The following is a 12081-nucleotide window of genomic DNA, read 5'->3' on the forward strand; positions in this document are numbered from 1 at the left end:
AAGCTGACCCACTGATCTCTTGTTTGAAGTTTTATTTTTCTAGAATGTACAATAGAGCAACCATGTGCAAATAAGAAGGTGACAAGCACCTTCCTGAGTTCTAAAACTCTGTTCCTGCCCCCTTTGCCTCTTATCCAAACACTTCAACATTCTCACCGGGTCTGAATGTGGAAATTGTTGGTGGTTCCGGTGTGTTCATAGTCATGGATGGCAGCTGAGAAGATTATAGCAAAGATCTCCAGCTCCGTCAGCCAGTTCTGAAAGGGAGATTACAGAGCAATCAGATAATCTGTCTCTTTCTCAGACAAAGTCTTCAGCTTGCTGACAACACACCCACATTGCTGCCTCTGCACCCTGCAGCTGGCAAGCTATTGCCAAACACACATTTTCTGACAGACAGAAATGTTTGTGTGTGTGTGTGTTTCTGTGAGGAGAAGGGGTGGTGGGGAGGGGGGGGGACATGTGGTTTGAAAACAGCAGGCCCAGCAAGGTTGGACTGCTAACTTTTTCAAGGAAGCAAAATATAATGAACACGGTATTTTTTTAATGCTCGTTGCATACTCTCCCAAATTCCAAATAAAACCCATAGGTAGACACAGAAAGTAAGTTAAAATTTCAACACAATACCAAGAACTAAGAGTAACAGGAAATCTAATGTCTATCCACGGAAAGGGGTTAGACAGAGACACATGGAGAGAGAAACGTGGCCTTTGCCTAACAAATACTGATGTTTGAGGAGCCCCATACACACCACTAAGATTGGCTGTAGTTCAACGGTACTCAAAGAGTGTTCCCTGGCCAGCAAAGGCAGTACCATCTGAAGCGTGGCAGAAATGCAAATCACACTTGGATCCCACTGGACTGGAAACTCTGGGCCTCAGACCACCTCTGTGTTTAACCAAATCATCAGATAATTCTGATGCAAGCTAGGGTTTGATAACTGCCGCTATATTTGAAGCTCTCTTAATTAAATTCCTTTTCAGGGGCTCTTTGAATTCATTCCTGCTTCTCCTCCCTCTGCAAACCATACTTCCTGATGCCCACGTGACTGTTGGTCCAACCATTGATACTCTCTGATCACTTTTTTTGTAAGATTTATTTTATTTATTTAAGCATACAAAAGCTGGGTTGTAGGCCAGAGATGTGGAGGGGGGGCAGTGAGAGGATTCACCAGAGACAGAGTGGGGAACAGAACAGGCAGAATGACTGAAATACCCTGCTGAGGGGAGCAGCGGGCAAGACAGAAGAGGTCTGCTGCATCATGTGGGTTAGCTCCCTGGTCAGGGATCGACTCGTGCTGCAGTGGCTGCGCATAGTTTCATAGGGCTGAGACTTAAGCCCTTAGCCACCAGGGAGGCCCTCACTTTCATTACTATTGGAATTGATATTTGCAAGTTCCAATGTGGTGTATTCCAGCTCCTATTTAACATGTCATTAAACAATTAATTATACCATTGAATATCATATTAAACAATAAATTATTAAAACAAATTTGGAGTTGGTATGTCTGTAGAATTCAAGTTCAGTGCTTTGGACAAACACAGTTCAGTGCTGTTGACAGAGCTGTGACAACAGTGGAAGAGCAGAAGAAAATAAACATAAATCTAGAGATACTGCAATCAGTTTTCTTCATAAGTATGCTTAAGTTACAATTTCACTTTAAAGAAGTAAAACAAGGAATCTTACATAGGGGCAGGGTAAATGCAAGGTAAATATGAGTATGTAAATTAGCATAACTCAGCAAAGAGCCTGAAGTCTGAATGAAAGTAGAGTGAATAAAATATATTTACTGGATTTAAGTTAATAAAAATTATTTTTAAATGAACAGGTACATTTTTATAATTCCAATTAGAACAAACAGAATAAAATGATAAAGAAACGAGTAAGATAAGTAAAGATTGCAAAAAAAAAACAAACCCAAAACAACAAACTGGATTTTAAAACATACCTTAAAAACAGCAAAGAGCCTCCTCATCAGGGTTAACACCTGTAGGGTCTATTCTAGGTGCTTGATATCTAAAATACTCATACAGTAGACAATCCCTTAATGGTAGGTACTGTTATTATCCCCACTGTAGAGATGATGAAACTGAAGCTCAGAGGTGTTTAACTTACTAAAGTCACACAGCTAATCGTGTGACAAGCCACACACTATTACTCCAGAATTCTCACTCATCATCTTGAAGTCATCTTTGAGTTCAATTTTGTGTGCTGTCATACAGGTTTAATTTCATATTCCACATGTTCTTAATATTTTAAGAACATATATATTTATGTATATATTTTATGTTGGCAACATCTTTCTTTTCATCTTCAACACCCTGTCCCCAACCAGCTTCCCTGACTCCCTCTACCCAAGTCCCCCATGTACTTCTCTGTCCAAACTCATGCAATGATAATTTAACATTTTAAAGGAAGGTTATGAATGGGAGACATTGCACCATGTAAATAAACCTGAATCACAGAGCACTGGTGCAGGTGATTCAGAAGGTGTTCAAATAATCACATAATTGCAGTTCTCACATTACAAGTATTAGTGTAACTTCCTTACTCAAATATACTAACAAGATATTTCTTAGTTGTAACCTTCTTCTAAATACCAAAACAACACATTAGTAAATGAGCATGCAACAAGAGAAATAAAACCTTAGCTTTTAACATTCGTTTTAATATTCTGGCTTTTCAACAAAACCTTTGGTTGCTTAAAAGTCAGTTTTGCTGTTTGAGTATAAGAAGAAAGGAGAGAAATTATCTGGGGGGGAAAAGCAAAATAAAAAAAGAAAAGAAAGAATGAGATAAGATGAGAAACAGCTTCACAGATGAGAGAGATTTAAAATGGGCATTGAAGACTGGACCGAGCAAGAAATGGAAGTGGTTATTTTTAGAAAAATGATCAAATGAGCAAATCCCAGTGGCAAAAGCTTACTAGTCACGAGTAATGAAATTCTTGTGTTTACTGGAGTGAGAGTTAAGGCTGACTAGGGACCTCTGATGTCAGGTATTAAAGGCCAGGATGAGGAACACAAACTGGATTCAATAGGCAGTGACGTTTACATATAAGAGATGTGGTAAAAATGTGGTCAGCCTGCCACCGAAAGGAAGAAAGGAGAGAAGTATTTTTGGACTAGAAAGTTTTTATAGGATGTGTAGAGAGTGTGGAGGCAAAATCCATGCAGCCTAGCAATGAAGTGAATGTGGGGGCAAGAAGAGGTGGTGGTCAAGAAGAACAAGGAATTAAAGATGACCTCAATGTGCCTTGCCTGAGTGGCTGAAAAAGCGACAGGTGGTAGCAGATGGCATCATTCACAGGAATGTAGAAGGTTGGAGAAGTTATTTTGAAGGAAATTTAGTTTCATGTTTTCATATGGCTCAGCTTTCGTAACCTTTTCCAAATTAATTATTGTGAACCCAGCTTTTATGGAAGTCTAAGAAGTCAGAAGTTTTAATTCTGCACGAATTTTTTTTTTTTTTTTTTTTTTTTTTAGAGGCATGTTTTTCTTTCTTTCTTTCTTTCTTTCTTTGTTTCTTTGTTTGTTTTGTTTTATACATGCACTGGGTACAGTCAGAAGCGCGGGAGGGTGAGAGAATTCACCAGAGCCAGAGCAGGGAGCAGAGCAGGCAGAAGGACGGAAGTACACTGCTGAGGGGAGCAGTGGGCGGCAGGAGAGGTCTGCGCGCCATGTGGGACCCTCCTCCGGTGGCCGGGGAGCAGCCGGGGATCGAACCGGCGCCGCAGAGGCCGCGGGCAGCTTCGCAACCCAGCGCTCAACCGCTGCGCCACCGGGGAGGCCCAATTCTGCACGAATTTTATTCCAGTTTATCAAATGAAGACAAGATACATGTCACAGAGCCTATCAGTATCACCATCTACAAATTATGAGTGTCACAACCAATTAAATGACAAGGATGCTTTAGTGGACCATGAATTTTGCTACAGGTGACTCAGAAGATCAAGAGGTGCGTGTGTGTGTGCATGCACGTGAGTGCACACACATTGACACACCTGGGGTAAGTGGGGAGCAATGGAAACCTGAAGGGAAAAGACAGGAGCAAAATATCAGAGACAATATTAACAGTTGTGACTTTGATATATGACTGACAGTTTCTTTAGTAATTTGCATTCACCCCTGTATTATTGATAGATTTCTATTGTGACCTTAACAAACAACTGCAAACTTAAGCTTTAAGAAACCACTCCTATTTATTGGCATACAGTTCTGAAATCCAGCATAGCGTGGTTGGATTTTCTGGTCAGGACATCAAGGTGTTCTCAGGGCTTCATTCCTCTCTAGAAGTTCCTTGGAAAAATTCACTTCAGGCACATTTAGGGCATTAGCAGAATTCATTTCTTTCTCATGCTTTCCACTTGACTTCCTTCATGTTCAAGCTACAAAGCTTCATTGATTATTTCCCACTTTTTTCTACCACACCTCTTGACTTTTAAAACTCATGAGATTCCATTGGTCCCACCTGGGGAGTCCACCATCACCGCCCCACTGTAAGATCCTCTGATTAGTAACTTTGTTGTGTCTCAAAGTCCCTTTTACCATCAAATGTAACATATCAACAGTTATGATACTAGAGGGCAAAGGTCATGGTGACCAAAATTATGTAAACTACAAAGTCTAATAAAATTACTTAGCACACTTTAACCAGAATGTTGTTTTGATGTCCATAGTGATTCTCTTATAATTATGTGTGATAAGTGAGCTAAAATACAAGATACACAGTTTCTCCCTTAAAAAAAAATAGTCAAAAGGAAAATTGATGGCACCTTGCCTGGCAAAAGCAATGAAAGGGGCCAAGAGGCAGCTTTCGAGTTTGGAATCTTTTGACCCAAATCAAAATCAAACTGGAGTTTGGAGTCTGAATCATCTCTATTCAATGATCAACAACTCTTCAATCTAATTTTGTTCAAGGATTTTCTCTTAGAACGAGCAAACTAATTCTGAAAGCATTCAAGTGTCTTCTATGCACCCAAGTTAAGCAATAATGAGTAATATAAGCAGATTACAATGAGTAATACTGTTGATGTTGAAGCCAAGACATCATTTTATCAATGGGATGTTTTGAATCCCTGTGCATCTTACAGTTTATAACACTGAAATGATTTAAAGCATTTCCCCCTCTTGGTTTGTAATGAAAGGTTAGAGTAACAATATGTTCTCCATTCATCAGCATGCTCCCCACTGTTTTTGTAAGCTTGCAATGAAAGATGTTTGTTTTAAGCTGCATTTCCAAGAGAGAGTGGGTGGGAAGTAGTTTCTAAATTTAAGAATTATTCTGAATATAGCCAGAATTGATAATAAAAATTCAATGGTAAATGGCAAATGAGCTCATTTAAGAACAGTATGCAGTACATCATGATCATTGGCTGCTATGATCTAACATTTATGTTAATGATAACCTGCATTAGCATATATGCTTGGGAGTTTTTCTTGAGGACTGAAGAAGCTATATATGATTCACCCTTATATCCCAAGGCATACTGTAACACAGCAGGTACTAACTAAACAAATGTTGAATAGATGAGTTCAAAGCACATTTTCACTTTCATTTTGATCTTTACCATAATATTTTGAAGTTATACAGGAGGATAAAAAAGGTTTCTTTTCTTTCTTTCTTTCTTTTTCTTTTTTTTTTTTTTTTTTTTTTGCCTAAAGCATTGTTAAAGCAAGTCTAATTACTCAAATGCTTGCGATGCCAAATCTGGTCTGTGTCCTGCCTTCTTTTCTGACCTCATTTGCATCACTAACTCCATGTGTGCTATCCACCAGGCTTGCTCTGTGCTCCTTGAATACTGCAGAGCTCTCATGAAGGTGGACAACCCTGCACGCACTGTGCTGGCACACTCCTCTTCAGTTCTTAGTATGGTTCAACCCTACAATCACAAACCCCCCCCCCCCAGATGAAATGTTATCTTTGGAGAAAGGTCGTTCCCAATTATCTAATTAAACCCCCAATTTTCCCTATACAAGTACACAATTTTAATTCTCTACAGAACACCAGTGTCATTCTCTTATTTATGCTTTCATTGGTCTTCTACTTTAAGTTCCCACTAGAATGCAAGTTCTGTAAGACCACTATCATATAAAAAAGGAACCATACCCAGTAAGTGCTCAATAAATATGCAAGTTTAGTTTTTGAAGCTCTACTGAAATCCATTGCTATAAGTGTCTATTTTGCACAAATACATTTTTCCTTACTACAGATTCAGCAGATACTTTAATATTTAATAGAGTAAGAACTACCCACCATATACATTATCTTTTTCAAAACTGTCTGTGATAAGGTTGCAAGACATCCATTTTTACATAAATTTCAGACTCAAATGATCTTGTTTCATGTTGAAATTTTTTATTGATATTGCCTTGAATTTAGAGATTACCTTAAGGAAAATAAACATCTATATAATAATGAGGATTTCATTAAAAATATGTTTCTCCACTTATTGAAGCATTGGTTTTTTGTCTTTTCATTTCCTTTTCTATGCCATTTTTGAAGTTCTTAGTAGAAAATTTATCACTGTTTAAACTGTTGGGAATGTTTTTTCTATTGTACTTGTTAATACCTAGTGTATAGGACAGCTATTTTAATCTGAACTTACTTTTTTTTTAATGTGCTTGTCTAATTTGTAGTTGTTTTTTTGATTTTTTAAAAATGATCAAACTACTGTCATGGTGTACTTCTTGGTTTTGGGGGATAATATTGTCTAAGACCTCCAGAAAAATGCTCAGTAGCAATATTAATGTGGGTGTTGTTTGGTTCCATGCTTGCACGGAAACTTTATTGCAGTAAACAAATTACTTTTTTTAGTGTTGCTATAATTAAACAAAAAGGTTTTTAATAATATATTCAAGAAATCAGCATAATCATAGAGAAGAACTAAAAACCAATGATATATTTTGGGAAAAGCCTCCAGTTTTAATAGCAATTCCCAACTACTGAACTTCCTTTCTGAGACAGAGCACTTCAGATTTTTGATGCTTTACCCCTAACCATCACAGAAGTTTTACAAGATAGAATGTTTTTCTCTATTTTAGAAATTAGGAAATCCTGACTCAGAGATTCAAGCAATTTATCATAGGTCACAAAATCTAATAAGTAATTAAGCTAGGATTTATAGCCAACTATATCTAGCTCCAAAGCCCACACTCCTCCCACTGTATTCCATTTTTAATTCAGCAAGATATTAGACCAACTTCTTGAACATGCCCTAGCAAAAAATATAACAAATGTGTACTGGGTTTATGGGCTAATTAAGAACCATACCCAAAGAATGTCTATCTTGATGTCAATTATGAAGATTTCAAAATAAAGTCATAGAAAGCTAACATAGAGACTTAGCTGTTTGTCACTAACACTTTTAACTTTTAAAATTAATGTCTTACATCAGCCACAGGGCAAAGGCATGGATGTCCAAGTTGAACAGATCAATTAATACAATGGATTACAGAATAGAAACTACACAGCTATGAAACAAAATCTCATTTTGCTGTTTCTGGGTGGCAGTAGGTGGAAATTATACTAAGATAAATAAGCCAGAAGGAGAAAGATCAATATCAAATGATACCACTCATGTGTGAAATATGAAGAAACAAAACTAAATAAAACAAGCCCTAAAAATCTGAGTGTAGAATTGAGGCTACCAGAGGTAGAGGGATAGCGGTTAGAGAAAGTCAGGAGGGGGACACAATGGACCACGGTGAGGATTATGGGGGGCTTTGGTGGTAGATATGGTGTGATAACATACATCTGAAGAGGTGTGAACATATATTTCTAATCATATACAGTGTTGTGAACCAATATTAACTCAAGAAAAAAGACCACAAATAGAAATATGAAACATAAATTTACTCCCTTAGTTGAAAAAAAAATCTAAAGGGTTGAAAGCAAGCAAGAAAAATTTCAAATAATTAGATGTAAAGACTGACCCTTAGGTTCAAAATATTCAAATGTATGAGAATAACCTTTGTCCTTTTGAAAAAGACGTAGTGGTCTAAACCAGAAGTGAGCTCTGTGCCACACAGCTGCCATGTACACTCAACGTGATTTCACATGCATGTATGTCATCGCTGGTGACCACAGCCAGAGGTTAAGGTATTCTTAAGTTCTAGAAACTATATTTAATCTGATCATAACCTGGTAAGGATAGAGAGAATTCCAGAGGCAAAAGAAGACCCCAAGACTATCTGTGATCAGTTAGACAATTTTTGAGGGTCAGGAAGCCCACAAAATGATGCACTTGTGAATTCGACCTTATCAGAATAGGAACAGCCTTGAATATAAAAATCATCATCACACCTTTTGTACAATCTGAGAGTTCCTATCTTTACGTACCGCCACTCCTGTCTTATAGAGAAGGTAATGCACAGTCTGTGTCACATCAGCAGCATGCATTAAATTGTGGTAAGGATTTTTGTGTTTGCTGTATCCCACTTCCAAGGCTTCCACAAATGAGACGAGTGCAGAAATGGGGATCTGTAAGAGACCAGCAAGGTTAATTAGCTAATGATTTTATGACTCTAAGGAAGGAAGCAAAAGTCTAAGTGTGGTTGCCTCTTTCTGGAAGCATATCACATGAAAAAATGAGAACTTTTCTAACAATAAAAATCACTGGAGAAATTATCAGATAATTTAAAAATCTAGCAGGAAGTCTGGTTTAGAAATAATCTGTATTACAAATTGTTCATTGTTCTCTCATTCAGTGGTCCAGAGAAATGACACAGGATCAATTTCAAAGATGTTTAGGTGAAAACAGGACATGTGTTCATATATTTCTCAGGCAAAGCCTTTTATTTTTTGAGAAATCAAAGACCAGCTATTATGAAGCATATCTCGTTTATTTATGAGTAAACAAAAGTACACAATTATACAATAAATGTAAAATAAACAAAGCTGCCATCATTTAGAAGGAAAATGGTATGTACAAGACATATTTAAAAAAGAAACAAAATGGGATAGTCTATTACTTGTGGTAACAGAAACAGGCTGTATTTGTATACTCATTATTTGTCTATTTATTATTGGAGGCTTATAATCTGGAATAATATTTCCAATAAGTTTAATTGCTTTTCTGTCTCCAATATATACAGTACACATACCTCCTTTTTCTATGTGGCAGAAAGTGAAGGACATAATATCTGTAAAAATTAAGGGAACCCTGAAATCATTCATTGCATTCATTTTTTGGATCAATTCCTTGGTCTAAGGTAAATTATCAAGTCCAAAGCTGGGGGAAAGGAAAGAGTATGTTCCAGATTAGCAATCACATTAGTAGGAGGGAAAAAATGGAAAATGCTATGCTAATGATTCCTGAGAGTTTATAGCATGTTTTACCTCGGGCACATTCTTCAGTATTGACTGTTGGTGGATTTCTTTTTAATTTAAATATTGCCTTTTAGATATTAGAGATGAAATCATTATCATTTTACAAAATGAATATCCAGTGAACCTGGGTTTTTTGAGCTGTTCTTGGGAGAGCTATGAATCCCCAAAGTGCTTGATAAAGGGGTGTGTATGTGCAGAAACCTTGTTCTGGGGAAAGGTCTGCACCATCCACAGAATTTTTAAGCTGGTTTCTGATGCAAAAGGAATTAAGGACCACTGCTCTAAAGTACTGGTGGCTATGCAAGAAATACCTTCCCAGATACACAGCCCTTAGGAAAGTGATAGAAAGCTATGCTGTCTAGAGAAAAAAGATCTACCATTTCCAGAACCTTCTGCATCTTAAGAGAAGCCTGAAGACCGTGACATGGTAGTTGTCAGCAAATGAATGCACGGTTCCCCATAGAACTTCATTGCACCTCCAGATTTCATGCTATTATAAGGTTGGGGGAGTTGAACACTGGAGACAATTCATGCCCTTTACTTTAAGTTGAAGAATTAATCTGAAGCATGAATGGTTGGGAAATACCAATGATCTGTCACAAATGATAAGTGAGAGTGTTTGTCTGAATTTGAGCCAAGTGGTGTGAAAAAAAGTTTGCAGAGACAGAAGTGCACTCTGTCTCCATTACTGTCTCCTTGCAGGCAGGGGTCGATGGTACATGAAATGAGGCTGAAATGAGACCTGTGGGTAGAGCCTCAAAAAGGTTCTGCCAGTCGAGGCTTCAAGTTGTACTTCTAGGAAAATGGGGTTATATTATTGTTATTTTTTTTGTTTTTTTGGGTTTTTTTTACAATGTTTGCTTTCTTTTCTCAGGTGTAGTCCCATAGAATTTCACCACCAATCTATCCTTGCACCATCACAGCAGTCCCTTGGGTTCTTCCAGCCCTCACCCTGGTCACTTTTCCTCCCCTTCCCCTGCAGAATGTCTCTGATTTATAGTTGTCTTTTTATTGTTGTTTGGTTCTAAATGGAAGCTCCAGCCTCTCCTTGACAATGAGCCCAGCCAGGCAAGGGAGTAACAAAAAGTTCCCACCACAGAAGCATTCAGGGCAGCAGCTGCCACCCAGGGCAGTTTTCAGTCTATATTAAAAGGATTCTCTTGGCATTGGCCCAAATTCATGCAAAGATGGACAAATATGTGCATTTTTTAAAAATTAGGCACTGACCTTGAAACGGCTGATCAGATCATAGCGTGTGAGTAACTCATAGAAAATGAATTTCAATGCGTGATCCCCACTGGCTTCATTGAGGGAAAAGACATCAAAAGACCACTTGTCCACATCCTGCAGAACAAGGTCAAGAGAAATAAGGCATCAGTCCACAGCCGATCATGCAGCTACTGCTGTCCCATCCCCTCTGGGATCAGCCTGCAGCCCTCACCTGGGATTTCACAGCCTAAGAATCCAAAGCCCCTCTCATGCTCACTTTTCCCCTCCTGGCAGAGATACGTAACATTCCTGATAAAATACTAAATAGAATTATTACTAATCACAGCTAGAATCTCTGAGTGCCTAACAATTGTTCAGCATTGTGATGGGATGAATAAAATTTATCCTAAAAATAACTGTAGGGATTAGGTAATAATATTTCACTTTACACATGAGAAAACAGAGAAGTTATCTAATTTCCCCAAGACCCACTGTGAATAAGTTCTAGGAACATGCGTGGGGCCAGAACACAGATAATGCTTAACTGTTGACTAAGTTCAGAATCTTTCCATCAGGCCCTCCAGCTACAATTGCTAAATGCCATGTTCTTAATTCACTCATGACTACCTAGGGTGCTTCCCTACTTTAAATTTCTCCCCATCTGCTTGATACTATCTACTGAATTATTCTTTTTCCACACTGAGTGTTAACCCACTTAAAAGTGTACAGAAACAAGGTGTACAATATAAAAAGCCACTTCAATCTAAACTCCTGAGCTGAAAGCAAGGAAAAAGCTTTCATGTCACAGACAGAAAAACACTACCACTTTTGGAGTCACCGATCCAGGGACCTAGTCCTTAAACCTATCACATTACTTTGCTGAAAAGAGTAAAATGAAGAACTAAGTTAAACACACTCTTCATACACTGTTCTTGAAGTTCAAAACCTGTCTATAAATAGCTACTCCAAAATATTTGTGAACACTGTACTGTCTGCTGAAACTTTGGCTTAAAAGCAAAGTAATGAACAAAGGTGTGTTTAAGCAATAGTAAAGGCAACAGTTCTTTGATTTCCCATCACACCCAGAGTTTCACTTTCAGCTTTAAAGAAAGTGCAGAAAGGACACCCGTGAGGCGACATTTAGATGGTTCCTGAAGGAGACCTTGGCGTTCAGGAACTGCTGGGCTGGAGTCCTTACCTCTGTCCTCACTGCACCCAACATCATGCACCCACCTCAACCCTTCATTCTCCCACCATCCCGAAGGTCAGGATCATCCCAAGACCACCAAGTGCCTCTCTCATTAATGACAGGGCACAAGAAAACTGAAACACAGATAGGGAATACCAGACCTTTCCAAAAAGGTTCCAACTGAATCATTTCAATTCACACTTGTTGGAACCTCACCTCAACCTTCAATAAATTTTCTTTCATTATAATAACTAAAGAAATGGCTGTAAGCAGTGAGAACATTTTCTGTGCCAGGTACATGCAAAGTATTTTATATGCATTTGCAAATTCTCACAACTTTAGAAACAGATGTT

The 12081-nt window shown here is 38.1% G+C and overlaps 1 protein-coding gene across 4 annotated transcripts in view; it reads right to left on the reverse strand.

Moving 5' to 3' along the window:
- PDE1C (phosphodiesterase 1C) overlaps window positions 1-12081 on the reverse strand; it is a gene marked incomplete at both ends in the record, with an annotated part of 491455 nt that overhangs the window by 83026 nt on the left and 396348 nt on the right. For 3 of the 4 annotated variants that reach the window (XM_084229771.1, XM_084229772.1, XM_084229774.1), the window contains 3 exons: window positions 157-257; window positions 8341-8481; window positions 10558-10674. In XM_084229771.1, the coding sequence (XP_084085897.1) occupies window positions 157-257; window positions 8341-8481; window positions 10558-10674 (359 nt within the window). The remainder of the gene's footprint in view (window positions 1-156; window positions 258-8340; window positions 8482-10557; window positions 10675-12081) is intronic. The other variant, XM_084229773.1, reaches the window with a different exon arrangement.

Source organism: Talpa europaea (assembly GCF_964194135.1).
Source record: "Talpa europaea genome assembly, chromosome: 3".
Classification (NCBI taxonomy): Eukaryota; Metazoa; Chordata; class Mammalia; order Eulipotyphla; family Talpidae; genus Talpa; species Talpa europaea.